Source organism: Adiantum capillus-veneris, chromosome 29, assembly GCF_014529385.1.
Source record: "Adiantum capillus-veneris isolate H3 chromosome 29, ASM1452938v2, whole genome shotgun sequence".
NCBI classification, from domain to species: Eukaryota; Viridiplantae; Streptophyta; class Polypodiopsida; order Polypodiales; family Pteridaceae; genus Adiantum; species Adiantum capillus-veneris.
The window spans coordinates 92,217,654-92,234,293 of record NC_140959.1 but is presented as its reverse complement, the minus strand read 5'-3'; the positions used below and the strand labels follow the sequence as shown (position 1 = coordinate 92,234,293).

General features: G+C 44.4%; 1 protein-coding gene across 1 annotated transcript in view; it reads left to right on the top strand.

Moving 5' to 3' along the window:
- LOC147419589 (PGR5-like A protein) overlaps positions 1-12,143 on the top strand; it is a 111,575-nt gene extending 99,432 nt beyond the window's left edge. The window contains exons 6-7 of the mRNA XM_086505713.1: positions 11,550-11,648; positions 11,742-12,143. Of these exons, the coding sequence (XP_086361839.1) occupies positions 11,550-11,648; positions 11,742-11,825 (183 nt within the window). The 3' untranslated portion in view covers positions 11,826-12,143. The remainder of the gene's footprint in view (positions 1-11,549; positions 11,649-11,741) is intronic.
- The last annotated feature ends 4,497 nt before the right edge of the window (positions 12,144-16,640 follow it).

The following is a 16,640-nucleotide window of genomic DNA, read 5'->3' as shown; positions in this document are numbered from 1 at the left end:
CAGCTCACCCACATCCAACTGTCTAAGCATCTCATCTGAAGTGTCGTAGAAGACTGTCTGACAGTTGCCCGTTCGAGCATTGAAGTCTCCTAGGAGGATGATATCACCATCCCTAGAAAACTCCCATATATCATCATCTAGAATTGAGAAAGGCGACTGCCCTCTGGATACAGCATATACTGACGTACTGGGGGGGAAGTAACATATAGCAATATATAGAAATCGACCTGTGTCAGCTCTCAGCCTCACCCACATGTATCTAGCCTGATCATCTCTCCGTACAATATGTAGTAGTGGCTGTAGCTCCTCCCTAAACAACACCGCTACTCCTCCTGAACCTCTACTCCCATGCTCAGATCTCGTGACTGTTCTGTGGGCTGTCTCCCATTTGTATCCCACCACATGTGGCAACAGTTGGCCAGGGGCCTGGTGAGTCTCTGAAAAGAAAACAATGTCCTTGTCTCTGAAACTATCCTCAAAGGCACCAACATCCAACCTCATAGACCCATTACAATTCCAAGTCGCCATCCTCAATGTGGTCCCATAGGTCTCGCACCGTCATGTAGAGCGCCGCTCTACAATCACCACCCGACCATCTCTGTAAAAGGCCATCTTCCCCTTCTCCCTTGCCGCTTGAATCTCGGGCATTACTTCTCTCATATGCGCAAGTTGTGAGAGAGTGAGGTCATCGCCTAAGAAAATACCTGTCTTCTTGAGAGTAGGTCTCTTCCTCAAGAATTCCTTCTTCTCTTCCAATGAAGGGAAGCGTAGTATGAGAGCTCTTTCCTTTGAAGATTCTCCGGGGCCCTCACTCTTCTTGCCCACTCTCCATGCCTTTGTGTGTGAAGGCTTCTCCACCCCCATCATTGATGTGAGGCTTGTGACTGGTAGATTCAAAGGGATACCAGCAGACAGCAGTATATGCCGATTATGCCAGAGAGAGCCAGAGACAGAGTTGCACTACATATGTCATTGCACAGTGTTCTATGAGATACGGGGGCGTTTCCACTGCTTATTCAGAGAGGGTTTTGGTCCTCTATCTAGGGTCATGAGTTATGAGGATCAGAGATGTCTTGGACTATATCTACTTGAGTTACACAGGTATAGAGACACTTTACTGGGGAGAGCTAGAGAGAGGCAGTCCCAGAGACACATTACAGATTTCTTTTCACTAGATATGGGACAGCCAGAGGAGCAGCCACCACTGCAGAGCTCGTCCCACACTCATTCGACCACTACTGGCACTCTCATCGACCGAGCATTGGAGCTACAGAGATACAGACGACCGCGACTGAGGAGAGGAGCTACACAGCATCGACGGAGACTACAACAGAAGATTCGAGCCATACTCTCTCGACATCCAGAGTGCAGATGAGGATGGATCCTCACCATTTCTTCCATCTTTGTTTCACACACTGTTACATCCAGTTTACCGGGTACCTATTGTATCAGCTGCTACACCCACATAGTTTTAGATTGTAGTAGTAGTAGTAGTATTTTGTTCCACTTCTAGTTCTTTTCTAGTTCTTTTGTACCCAGACATGGTATTAGATTCACTATTTTGTAACTGATTGGTCTCATAGGTCATTTTGGCCTTTTGAAGACGTTAATATAACATTTCATTTCATTTCATTTCTCTCTCGCGACCTGCTCTGCCAGCGTGAGGACCTGCAGAGCGACCTGCTTCAGCGTGAGGTGCTTCAGCCCTGCAGCGCGACCTGCTATGCCAGCGTGAGGTGCTTCAGCACCTGCAGCGCGACCTACTCAGTCAGCGTGAGGTGCTTCAGCGTGAGGCATTGATGTGACTCGCACGCCCGCAGGTACATACAGCACCCCCACCCCCTTCAGCCCACAGGTACATACACCCGGCAGATTTCAAAACCTAGGCATTTTCCAGATTTTCGAATTTCCGAATTTTTGAATTGAATTTTTGAATTTTCAAAATCAAAATCCTGCGCAAAGGAGACCTTTGAGCCAATCACTTGCAACATGAGGTGGATGAGCCACAACTACGACACTTCGATTTTGTTTTTGATTTGAAACAAATTCGATGATCATAGATACATCGCTACTGGGAGCAGCTTCCGGTTTCGTTTCAAGCGACGCCATCCTGCAGAATTTGAGAACTTCAGGCCAGACAGAGCTGGTAGAAGCACAGTGGGAACAAGTACAAAGCAATCCAAGTCTGAGGGTCATTGTAGAGGAGATGGAAAGAGAGGGACCTGCTACAAGATTGAGGTATATGGATGATCCAGAGGTCTTAAGTAGGCTAAGAAATTCTCTTGGGTTTCCATTTCCAAAAGGATCGACCATTGATCATGAAATTAGTCAAGCAACACCAAGTGTGAGGTTTCCAGGTGAAGATACTGGAGAGGAGGTCGAGGAAGGATTGGCTCTTCACCATGCAGCAAGTACAGGAGATGCAAAGGACCCTGCACAGGACACGGAAGCCGTCAATGTCTCACCTGCTTGCAAGTCACGAGCAAAGGCAACCTTCATGCTCACGAACAAGCGGATGGCACAGATGGAGAGGGAAATGAAGGAGTGGAAAACAGAGATGGAAGGATGGTGGAAGGAGAAGGCCAACCTCCTTCAGACGGTCTTCAATGAAGGCGCACAATGGAAGAAGGAGAAAGAGAGCCTTAACGCAGAAATACAGACACTCAAGGAAGAAGTCTCAGCCCTCAAACAGGAGAACCCAAACGGCGAGATACGGACACTTAAAAATGAAGTCTCAGCCCTTAAACAGGAGCTTGCTGATAGAGTAAGCAGTGGGTTAGAGGAGGGCGAATTTCAGCCCTCAGTAATAGATGAAATCAAGGAAATCAAGGAAAAGGTAAGGATGATCACAGAGGAAGAGAAACTGAGTGTGGCAAAGACATCTTCATGGGCAGAGATGATAACAAGGACACAGAAAAAGGCGGACAAGGCCGAAAAATGGATTGAGGTCGCCAAGAAAGAGAAACTCCTTGTACACCGACGCTTATCAACACGACGCTCGAAGAGGAACAAAGAAGGCGGATGCGAGCACTGCATGTGAGAGTGACCGGTCTCAAGGACATAAACAATGTGGAGAAAGAGGTCACAATCCTTGCATCAATGATGGGGATGGAGAAGCCTTTGCACACAAAGGCATGGAGGGTAGGTAAGAAAAGTGATGGCACGGGAGAGTCTTCAAAGGGGAGAGCTCTCATACTACGCTTCCCCTCGTTGGAAGATAAGAAGGAATTCTTGAGGAAGAGGCCTACTCTCAAAAAGACAGGTATTTTCCTCGGTGATGATCTGACTCTCTCACAGCTCACACATATGAGAGAGGTAATGCCAGAGATTACAGCGGCAAGGGAGAAGGAAAGATAGCCTTCTACAGAGATGGACGGGTGGTGATTTTAGAGCGGCGCACTGCATGACGGTGCGAGATCTATGGGACCACATTGAAGATGGCTACCTGGAATTGTAATGGGTCTATGAGGTTGGACGTGGGTGCATTTGAGAACAATTTCAAAGACAAGGATATTGTATTCTTCTCAGAGACTCATCAGGCCCCTGGACAGGTGATGCCACATGTGTTGGGATACAGATGGGAGACAGCTCACAGGACAAATGCGAGATCTGAACATGGGAGTAGAGGTTCAGGAGGAGTAGCAGTGCTATTCAGAGAGGAACTACAACCATTACTACATATTGTACGAAGAGATGATCATGCTAGATATATGTGGGTGAGACTGAGAGCTCACACAGGTCGATTCCTATATATTGCCATATGTTACTTTCCTCCTAGTACATCAGTGTATGCTGCATCCAGAGGGCAGTCGCCTTTCTCTACACTAGATGATGACATATGGGAGTTTCCTAGGGATGGTGATATCATTCTCCTAGGGGACTTCAATGCCCGAACGGGCAACTCGCAGACAGTCTTCTACGACACTTCAGATGAGATGCTTAGAGAGCTGGATGTGGGTGAGTTGGGACTTGACAGATGCTCAGATGACAGAGAGGAGACGGAGTATGGGAGATACCTCATGGAAATGACGACTACACATGGATTAGCCATACTTAATGGCTAACAACGATTTCCTGGAGCAGCCGGTTTCACATGCTTTCCACACAGACATGGGGCCAGTACAATGGATTATGTTATGACACAATTGAGCTTTGTCCCCTGCATTCAGGATTTCACAGTGGGAGCCAGGCCAGTGGGCATAGCAGTAGATCATGCTCTCTTGTCACTGTCTGTTAAATTTCAGTATAGTATAACCCAGACATCAGGAGGCAGGTCCCACACCCGCTATACATTTACACCAGAGACTGATTTTGTTTATACGGAGGAGATTTGGGACCGTCTATTGGAAGGCACAGCTGGCACAAATGGTACAGGCCTCTCAGTGGAGGAGTGCACCACTCTACTGACTGAGACACTGCATGGGGCTGCATCAGTGGCATACCCACACACTCAGCCGGGCAAGAGACAACATTCTGGGAGCATGCCCCAGAATAGTTGGTATGATGAGGAATGTAGAGAGATGAGAGCCCAGCTTCAGAGGAATCTTCTTTTAGGAGTCATCACTTTCAGACAGTCTCGGATTGCTTTCTGATGCCTTGTGCGACGGAAGAAGCGAGCTTACCTAGCTCAGATGGAGCGAGACTTATATCAGATGTTCTTGAGTAGGGACTCAGGAGAGGCATGGCGACTCTTCCATGAGCACTCCCCTCCCCCAGCGATTACTTCACCTGATGTGTGGGGCCAATATGCGACATCATTATATACGGTTCCTGGACAGGAACCCCTTCTAGACCCTACCAAGCCTTGCCCAGCTACGAGCACTTTCTTTACACCTGAGATGGTACAAAGGGCCATCGACAGGATGAGGACCGGGAAGGCATATGATCATGACGGTCTAGTAGCGGAGCACTTTATACATGCCAGGGATATGCTGATGGAGGTTCTTGTAGTGTTGTTCAATCGTGCCATGTGTGAGGGATTACCTGAGACTTGGAGGTTGCCTCCAGACAATTAGCTCTTAATGGGGATACATCATGCTGGTATGCACAGATGGCATCATGGTTTCAGACACATGGTTTCACCATGGACAGGTTGGCTCCTTTTCAATACTCTCTACAAGCACCCTTGAGGTCTCTGACGCGGGAAGAGATTAATAGACTCATTCGTCAGGATCTAATCCAGCTCGACACGAGGAGGACATAGATAGAGCCGATACAGGAGTTGGGCACAAGGAGTTGGGCACAAAGATGGCTTTCTACAGAGAACATCTTCTCCACCTCACGGGGGATGGGTTTGTGATTCGACCTAGCTATATGGACACGCATCTTTCTCATGGTTTGCGTTGTGCCATTGGCCAGATACGCACGTCCTCACATCAGCTTGAGATTGAGACTGGCAGATTCAGAGGGACACCAACAGATAGCAGGATATGCCGCTTATGCCATCTAGAGCCAGAGACAGAGGTACATTACATATGTCATTGCACAGTGTACTATGAGATACGAGGCCGTTTTCATTGTCTATTCAGAAAAGGTTTTGGGCCTCTATCTAGGGTCATGAGTTATGAGGACCAGAGATGTCTTGGGCTATATCTACTTGAGTTACATAGGCATAGAGAAACTTTACTGAGGAGAGCTAAAGAGAGACAACCCCAGAGACAGATCACAGATTTCTTTACACTAGATATTGTACACCCAGAAGAACAGACAGAGGAGCAGCCAACAGTGGAGAGGTCTGCCCGCACTACTGGCATTCTCATAGACCGAGCATTGGAACTAGGAAGATCTAGACGACCCCCATGGAGAAGAGGAGCTACACAATTTCGAAGGAGGCTTCAACAAAGGATTCGAGCCCTACTTTTTCGTCGTCTAGAGTGCAGATGAAGATGGATCTCCACTTCCCTCCCATATTGTATACACATTGTACTGCTTAGTTCACACATTTCACGCCTTTCACCTTCACGCTTGTCAGCTTAGTTTAGGTTTCCGCAGTATTTATATTTTGTTATCCTAGATTAATTTATTTTGTTAATCTGACTTTGTATCAGATACACCGCATTGTAACTTTCTGGTCTCATAGGTCACTTTGGCCTTTTGAAGACGTTAATATAACATTTCATTTCATTTCATTTCTCTCTCTCCCTCTCTCTCTCTCTCTCTCTCTCTCTCTCTCTCTCTCTCTCTCTCCCCCACAGCCAGCCTACATGGAGACGATCTGGGAGCATGCCCGAGAACAGTTGCTATGATGAGGAGTGTAGAGAGACGAGGATCAAATTACAGAAGGAAGTGCTTATGGGTATTACCACACATAGACAGTCACAAATTATCTTTCGCCGCCTAGTGCGACGAAAGAAAAGGGCTTATCTATATCAGCTAGAGCGGGATCTGTATCAGCTATTTACAAGTCAGGACTCAGGCGAAGCATGGAGGCTATTCCACGAACATTCACCACCACCAGCAGTCACCGCCACTGAGACATGGGGGGAATATGCCACATCTCTCTACACAGCATCAAGGCAACCACCTCTGCCAGACCAACTAGAGACATTCCCGGAGACATGTTCTTTCTTTGCCGCCGAGAGGGTAAGGAAAGCCATTGACAAGATGAAGACAAGGAGAGCACATGATCATGATGGTATGGTAGCAGAGCACTTCATCCATGCCAGAGATATGCTTGCAGAGCTCCTGGCTCTGATGTTTAATTGAGCCATGTATGAAGGTTTCCCTGAGACTTGTAGTATGTCTACGACTGTGCCTATTTTCAAGTCAGGAGATCCCATGATTCCTGGGAATTATCGCACCATCATGGTTGGTCACACATTAGCTAGGCTGTATGCATCCGTTCTTGAGCAGGAGCTGAGTAGATGGGCAGAGCGAGAGGGCATAAGAGCACCAGGGCAAGCAGGTTTCATGAGAGGTTTCTCCACTCTTGACCAGATTTTGACACTCAAAGCTATTATTGAGGAGGGTAGACACCATGGCAAGAGGATCTGTTGTAGCTTTGTAGGTTTCGTCAAAGCTTTTGACACAGTGCCGAGAGCTAGACTTATACGTAGACTACAGGACATGGGTGTGCCTACAGAGCTGATATGGGGTATTCTGGCTCTATACGGGACAGTGATGGGCGGGTACGCACCACTGAGGGAATGTCTGACATGGTCCACTCCACTATTGGAATAAAGCAGGGATGTCCCCTATCCCCGACTCTTTTTGGGATGTATGTGGATGTGTTTTTGGACTATGTAGAGCATCAGGGAGACAAGGGGGCTCAGCTGGTAGGGAAATTGATTCCGTTGTTACTATATGCTGATGATATTGTGCTGATTTTTTGACTCTCCAGAGGGGATGCAACGTCATTTGGATGCTCTGCATACATTTGCTCGTGATAGTGGATTGTTTGTCAACCTGGGGAAAACCAAGGTTATGGTGTTCAACACCACACCACAATGGGTCAGGAGGTCAGCACCCACATTTACGTATGGCCAGGAGACTATGGAGTACACAGATGCATATACTTATCTTGGGGTAGTCTTCGGTGGACCAGTGTCTAAGGAGAGCATCAGAGACTAGACTGACGAGAGCACATGCAGCTTTGGGAGGTCTGGAGAGGATGTGTTCGCAGGTTCGGTTTCAGGAACCACGAACAAAGCTCTAGCTTTTTGACACTCTAGTGACTCCAGCTATGCTCTATGGAGGTTAGGTATGGGGACCCTCAGTAGACCACCATGGGAGATCTGGCAACACAGATGGATGGAGATGTATGGAGAGGCCTCTGGTCTCTATGATCGCTCGAATGATTCGGGCCAAGGCTTCAGTGCCGCATGAGATTATCCGAGCCGAGCTAACTGCTGCCCCCCTCGTGGTGGAGGCATTGACTAGATCAGTATCCTTTATGCACGGTCTATGGGACCTCCCCAGGGACAGATACGCTCGGCTTGCTCTGGAGTCATCTCGACAATTAGCTCTACAAGGTGATACAACATGTTGGTATGGACAGATGACAACATGGTTTCAATCGCATGGTTTCAACATGGATAGATTGCCTCCGTTCCAATACTCCCTGGATGCACCCTCCTTGTCTCTCACACGGACAGAGATCACCAGACTCATACGCCAAGATATGATTTGGATAGATACCAGGAGCACATGGATACAGCCAACACAAGAGTTGGGCACGAAGATGCCCTTCTACGGAGAGCATCTTCTCCAACTCATGGAGGACGGCTTTGTGACTAGGCCTGCATACATGGATACACACTTATCTCATGGGATAAGATGCGGTATTGGCAGATACGCACATCCTCACATCAGCTCCAAATTGAGACTGGCCGATTTCGAGGGTGCCAGCAGGGGCCAGGATATGTCACCTATGTAACTTAGAGCCAGAGACAGAGCTGCACTACACATGTCATTGCCCGGCGTACTATGAGATACGCGGCCGCTTCCACTACTTATTCAGAGGAGGTTTCGGACCTTTTTCTAGAGTCATGAGATACAAGGATCAGAGATCTCTCGGATTGTTCCTGCTAGAGCTGCGCAGACTTAGGGAGAGCTTGCTGAGGACATTAGGGGAAAGATAGTTTCAGAGACGAATCACAGATTTCTTTACACCAGCCAGGGGAGAGCCGGAGGAGTAGTCATTACAGCAGATCTCAGAGCCCACCCATACTAGAGGTACGCTGCTTGACCGAGCCACGGAGCTAGGCAGATCCAGACGCCCACGACCTCAGGGAGTCTCCCACCACCGACGAAGGCTGCAACAGAAGATACAGATCACTCTAGCTCGACGTGCAAGACACCCAACCAGAGTACTGACCATGGAGGAGGTTGATGAGATTCGACAGCGACCGATGAGAGATTTCATCTGAAACCACCCCCCCCCCCCCCCCCCCCCCCCTCCCCCCCGTATCTCGTCTCAATCCTGAATCAACTTCAGATTTATTTCCTTCCTTCTTAGTGTTTTAGTGTTAGTTCTTTGTAATTTCCGTACTCAGACATGATATCAGATTCACCAATTGTAACTTTCTGGTCTCATATGTCATTTTGCCCTTTTGAAGACGTTAATAATACCCGCACGAGAAATCACCAGACAACTTTTTACGATACCTCAGATAAGATACTGAGAGAGCTAGATACCAGTGATATGGGGCATTGGGGCTTGACAGACGCTCAGAGGATGAGTACACTGAATACGGGAAATATTTGATGGAAATGGGGGCCTCACATGGATTGGCCATACTTAATGGCCTATAGCAATTTCCCGCAGCTTACTTGCTTCCTACTTGGGCATGGGGCCAGCACAGTGGACTATGTCATGGCACAGCTTAACTTCATCCCTTGCATTCAGGATTTCACAGTAGGACCCAGACCAGTGTGGGTGTAGCAGTGGATCGTGCTCTTTTGACACTTTCAGTACAGTACAGCTCAGGTGTTAGGAAGGAGGACACATACCTGCTATACATTTACACCAGAGACTGACCCTGTCTATACAGAGGAGATCTATGACTGTCTATGTACAGCAGCCAGGTCAAAACTTTCAGTGGAATAGCTCACCATTTACTGTCTGAGACAATGCATGATGCAGCAATAGATGCATACCCACACACTTAAGACGCCGTCCTAGGAGCATGCCTCATAACAGTTGTTATGACGAGGAATGTAGAGAGACGAGAGGACAGCTTTAGAGGGATCTTCTCCTAGGGGTCATTGATCACAGACAGTCTCGGACAGCCTTTCGGGCCTTGGCGCCTTGTGCGACGGAAGAAGCAGGCGTTCCTAGCTCAGATGGAGTGAGACTTATACCACTTGTTCTTGAGGAGAGACTCAGGAGAGGCATGGCGTCTCTTTCATGAGCACCCCCCCTCTCCGAGTGATTACTTCCCCCAATGTATGGGGTCAGTATGCAACATCCTTATATACGGTCCCCGGACAGACACCCCTTCCAAATCCTCTTGAGCCGTGCTCATCTACAAGTACCTTCTTTACCACTGAGATGGTAAGACGGCCATTGACATGATGAGGACCAGAAGGGCATATGATCATGATGGTCTAGTAGCAGAGCACTTTATACATGCTAGAGATATGCTGGCAGAGGTTCTTGCAGTTCTGTTCAATCGTGTCATGTATGAGGGTGTTAGGGTCAACCCAAACTTGGGCGGCCAATCCTTCTGTGACCTACCTCTAATTGCCTATAAAAGGCCTAAAAACTAAATGATTATCTCTCTTTCATTTTTGCTCCACCAGTGCCTTATCTTCTCTCCCTCTCTCCCTCTCTCTCTCTCTCTCTCTCTCGTCTACTGGTGTGCTCGCCATGTCTATCAGAGAATCCATACGCTTCTGCTTAGTTCCTACAAGTGGTATCAGAGCATTGGGTTCATGCTCAGGGCAAGTAGGAGAGTTAGTGTGCTGAAGGAGCTCAGCCTGAAGCTCAAGTTTTGAAGGAAATTCAGGCGGGATAAGGCGGCCAGCAGGCAACAATTTTGGTCATTCAAGGGTGCTTCGAGAAGGTGGCGGCATCAACATCAATAGGGGGCGGCCAGCAGTGATCTCTGCAGACCCAGAGCTCTCATGCCGGCTACCCGTACAAAGTTGAGAATCGTTGCACTGCATCTCGTTTCTTTTAAGGTGCATAGTTGTCACTGTGGTGGAGACCGAGAAGCAAGCGAGCCATATTCCAGGCTGCAGCGCCTTGCTCATCAACATTGGAAAACAGGAGTGTACCCTCCTAGCGGGTCCATGGTTCTCTCATGCCCCCCTCTCTTCTGCTACAGTCACTCCCTCTTCCGCTGCAGACTTTCAAGCTTCAAGCGATGATAGCAGCTTTATTAAAGCTTATCAAATTGATAATTTGAATGACTATATTTTATTTTATCTTTTAAGTGGTGGTTCACACAGGTATGCATGAAATCCATTTCACAATGCATACATATTATGTATGATGAATGAACTTGGACACAAAGCCCCACAGATCTCACTTTGTCTATTGTCGACAAAGACATATTATCAAGTTCCATGTTATCAAGCTGTAAATGGGACTAGACACTGCCTCGGCGAGTTTATGATGACACCGGAGGTAAGACCTTCCCGACAGCTCAGTTTATGACTGCCTAGTTAGCCTAGGACGAGTGTCCTTGTGAACCTTGGTGATGCATCCGCAATGAGACCCGCCATGATGTATGAGACACTACACCTAGATGTATCAGTAGTCGCTATGATCAATTTGTGTGCCATGTTTGGTTGAATGGGGTGATTGTTAGGGTCTACCTAAACTTGGGCAGCCAATCCTTGTGTGACCTACCTCTAATTGCCTATTAAAGGCCTAAAAACTTAATGATAATCTCTCTTTCATTTTTGCTCCACCGGTGCCTTATCTTCTCTCTCTCTCTCTCTCTCTCTCTCTCTCTCTCTCTCTCTCTCTCTCTCTCGTAACCTCAGTTAAGGGTCTTTAGGTGCATGTTTGTGTTTATGTTAAATAGCCAATTTGAAGTGTTTTTACAAAGGAGCAATTTAACAACAGGAAATTGTAATCGTAAATTACATGCATAATGCAGGTATATGCATTTGTTCGAGCTGATAATTCTCTACATCCTCGACATAAGACAGAGTGCCACGTCTGTGAGCATCCCATTGTATTCCATGCTACAGTGGAGGTATTATTTTTCTCCAAGTGGTTTTTTATCATTTTAAATAACCATATCATGGTCATAGTTTTCCAGATTTGTCTATATTATTTTGGTCTGCAGAGGGCCGTCTCCGTTTTTGGGAGGCCATGGGCGTATGGCCGTGTGTATCTTGCTAGGCGCTCAAAAGACTTAGCTCCTCCATGAAAAGTCACATACGTATCGACCGTTTTGAAGGCTGTCTATGGGAGGATTAAAGGTTTGAAACCATAGGGCAAGCTTAAGCAGGAGATGGGGACTTGTCGTTTTTCCATTGTCCCCTCAAGGTCTGCCAAAACACCTGCTCTGTATATGTATGAGAGAAATTTCACATGTTTGTCATGAGCAGGGAGGATTCTATAATCTTCATTCTTTGCGGAGGTGTTTTGAATTGTAAAATGTAAATAAGTCAATTCTTTGCATAGTTAGGAGCTATAGAGTCTGAATGGTTTTTTGTTTAAAAACAATTTGGGGGCACCTATTGAACGTTGTCTCCCTCCCCCCCCCCTTGCCCCCCCAAGAAAAAAAGGAAAAGAAAACTCACAATAGATGGATGCTTGCACATGTTTGAACATGTGCACACACATGCTTTTTTTTGTTTTTGTTTTATGTGAAGAAAAAGAATTGTTCACTTGTCTTTCTGATGCATGCTGCATAATGCATTACAATGTATAGCAGTCCAAGGTCGTGATGGTAAACATAGAGCAAGCATGAAACTATCAATCTCGAAATCTCTACTCACTTCGGAGGAATTGGGCACTAGGGAAGAAGCATGTTAGAAATTGCATGCTAAGTCATGCACTACATATATCCAAGCCAAGTTTTCTAGATGCCACTCGAAATAAAAGTGTGTCAATGCTCGTCAATCCCATTATCAATTACTTTTATTATCTTTTCAAGAGGAAATAAGTTTGACAAGAACGCTATACCAACGTCTCCATAAAGCTCACTCTATTGTGACTTTTTATGTTGTAGTGAATTTGTTGATTTTTTTTCAATCGGGGGTTCCTACTGCCACACATATGATTTCTAATGCAAAAGATGGAAATCAAGAGGTATGGGATAGGGTGTGTTTAGCATTGTAATGAGGAATATGGCTAGGCAAGGTTCAATTCACACCAACATGCATCTTGCAATCCTAGAATTCTCTCTCTCTCTCTCTCTCTCTCTCTCTCTCTCTCTCTCTCTCTCTCTCTCTCTCGTGCTTGTCAGATCTTTGTGATCGCTCTTTGGTTGGGGTTCATTTTTCCATCCCATGGGTGGTATGGCTAGGTTCGAATGTGTTTTGTGGTGTTGTTCTGCGAGACACGATGGCAAGTAGTTTTGTGTTGCTCTCAAAAATATTTTGCTATTTGTGTGGAGCTACTGGAGGGGCATTTTGCATCCTTTTTTGCGAGACCTCCTTGTATACGTCCCAACAACTCAATGCCAAATCAATGGACATGGTGAATGTCGAGAGAAACATATTTTGCTATTTGTGTGGAGCCATTGGAGGGGCATCGTGTATGCATCTTGCATCCTTTTTTGAAAGACCTTCATGTGTACTTCCAACAACTCAATGCCAAATCAATGGACATGGTGAAGGTCGAGAGAGACATAAATGGAAGACCGATGGAAAAAGCTACTCACTTGTAGGCATACTTCATAGGTAGACCTTTAGAATGTCAACAATGGTGAAGTTTTGATTGTGCATAGATATTAGCCCCTCCAACCTCTCATAATATTTATCCTCTAATTTTCTCTCTCTCTCTCTCTCTCTCTCTCTCTCTCTCTCTAAAAAAAAAGAGAAAATAATGGTCTGGGCTTAGTTCACAAGAAAAATACGATGTAGAATAAGATATGAAAGCTTTTGGTTGTCTCACACCTATCCCATTCACTCAGCAACATTCATTCTTTTAATTTGTAAAGGATATTTTTTTGATGGAAAGAGAGAAGGTAGCAAGTAAAATGAACGGGCGTGTGCGTATGTGTAGTGTACATGCATCTACTTGCACAAAAGTAATATTGAGCAAACAAACATGGCATAAGAGAAAGAATACTCCCACTTGTTGTGTACAGCAACACATGAACTTTAGAGAGAGAGAGGAAGCTCTCAAAGAGATCCTTAGTTGTGGGCCTACCTAATCTGTGGCAAGGATCACACTGTTTGGCTACTTTCTTGGTATGTTAAGGCGGAGAATCCCATCATTGTCTTGTTGACACAATTTTATACTAGTGATTTTGCTTGGATAGTGTCGTGAATTTCCTTATGTGTTGTTAGCCTTTCATCTTTGTAGACACACTGTCAAAGAACCCCATCTTTTTCTAGGCAATAGAGGATGTCGTTCATCAGAGAAAATTTCAATGATTGTAGTACCAAGGTCCTTTTTGCTAAAGTCCATTGTTTCAAGCATTTGAATGGTTTTAGGAAGTGGACTGTGTCCTTCCATTAGTTTAGTCCAAAGAGACCGAACAACTTGACATCCAGGAATTGATATTGAATATCTAGGAGTTTCATGTGTGTGTGTGTGTGTGTGTGTGTGAGAAAGAGAGGGAGAGAGATCACTGACATCAAATGTGAAAACTTAAAAGAGAGGGAAGATATGATAGACTAGAGGAGTTGGTGTCTATGATTTATTTCCCCATTTCAAGTGTGAACCATGCACTCTATCTATGTTGATTCTCTCATCAACAATGCACAATCACCTTTCTTTTTCCATGATTTTTGTTTCAGAACTCACAAATTGTGAGTGGAATATATTAAAAACCAAAAAAATTACATTGAGAGCCATGCTCATACCAATCCATGGCATCAGAAAATCCAACATAACACACATAGAAGCTAACTAGTCCATAACCGAGCTTTTTACAGGGAAGCTCGAAACCCATACAACCAAATATCATAACAAATCTCTAATGCCGATACATCAAAGCAGGGACTATGTCTTGCTGTTACGCAATCGGGAACCACTACAACACCCCTTTTCACACAAGGAATTCCATGCCAAATCATGCAATAACAAGAACATCACAAAAACGAGCACATATACAAGCTGACATGCCACAGGCAGCTGCAGACACAGGCTTTCGAGGAATCTATATGCCATGTATAAATGAAATAAAATTCTTAAAAACTCAAAATATATGTTTATAAATTGAGAAGTTTTGAATAATGAAAGCATCATATTTTCTTGTGTTGTTTTGAATGTTATATTGCAATAGCATTCTGCAACGATTTGTTCCCTCGTTTGAAGTGTGCAAAGATTCCCTCTATCTGAGTTGATTCTATTATTGATGGTGCCACTATCACCTCAATTTTTCTCCTAGGTGATATTCCATGTGTATATTAATCTACATGCCACATCTTAACATTAATTATATTTTTAAAGAATATTTTTCTGTGTGTGTGTGTGTGTGTGTGTGTGTGTGTGTGTGTGTGTGTGTGTGTGTGTGTATAATTAAGAGCTCAAAATTATATGCATATAAAATAACGAGCTCATAAAATTTATATCCCACACAAGGAAATAAAGTTTCCATTGCATTTCCCACAGTGTGACTTGCAAAACAACATTAACACTAGGTTTGTGTTTAAGCCACATAAGTGGTTTGAGCCACAATAGCGGCTTGGTAACCCATTCTATAAAATTGGTCCTAAAACTAGCTATTTTTCAAGAAAGCATGAACATAGGATATTGTTGAGCTCCCATCACATATAAGAACATTTTAGTTTACCATTTATCTCAAAGAAGTGCAAACCAAAAATAATAATTTTCTAAAAATAGTAAAAAGCCACAAAATTGGCTTTTAAATTTGATAGCATACATGTTTTTGAGGTTTAAAATAAGTCGGCACTCTTTTTTCTAAAAATAGTAGATGCATAATTCTCATTGTATACTTGTTCATGTATTTTTCAAAAAAGTTTCAATGTGCTTTAAAGGTTTTTAAGGGGTCTACATGGGATATCAATTTTTAGAGCAATTTTTGTTCAATTGTATTAAAACATTGGCTCTTGAAAGTAGTGATTTTATATGAAATTATTTATCTATATTTTTTTTCTACTCCCTACATGCCTTGAGAACAAATCCCTAAAAGATTTTGATGAGGTTGGTTTATAAGAACAAGAATTTAGAAAAAAGTTGCTTACAACCACAAAAGTGGCTTGTGTTCACAAATCCCTAGTGTTAAGAGCCAGCATCAAAATTGTGTTTCTCACATTGTGATAAAAGTGTTGGCATGTTTTAAACCCTAAACCGTAAACCATGACATTGAGTATCAAATTTCATTAAGATCATGTCGTTCATTTGTTTGAGCATATCCTATATGGCATTCAAAGGAGCTACCATCGTTGTTCCTACCTTTGCTGGCACGGTAGATGTAGTTCTCTCTCTTTGAATATCTCTCACAATGCTCTCTTTGCTAAAAATTTCAGAGTTATCTCCCAAATCTATTACATAAAGGATACATGCTTGCAAGGTAGTGTGTTTCTTACTATGGAGCATAGCATCCAACTCCTTGTTTACCTTGTGTTTCTTACTATAAATCATAGCATCCAACTCCCTGTTGAGTAGGCCTTCATCAATGAACAATGAGAACATTCTTTCCTCGGTTGGAATTTCCAACTTTGGGCATCTATCAATGTATTATCTCATATGGCTTACACAACCTCTCATAGACTCTCCCTATTTTTGTTTAAAGCTATAGATTTGTGCTACCATACTATGCTTGATTCCCAATTTTGAGCAAGCATCAAGAAATCTCTTAACTAATGTTGGTAGGTCCGTAATCGATCTAGGAGGCATGGTTTGAAACCAAGTCAAAAAGTCATTCCAAATCTCTCAAATTGAGTATGAAAGTCAAAAATTCTTTTTGCTCTTAGCACTTACATGGATCTTGCTAAGTGTTGTATCGATTCTTAGATCCACTGTATTTGTTGACTTATTTTTGAAAATTGGATGGTTTGACTCTTCGGTTATTCTTGGCACTTGCTTTCCTAGCCGGTTGTCC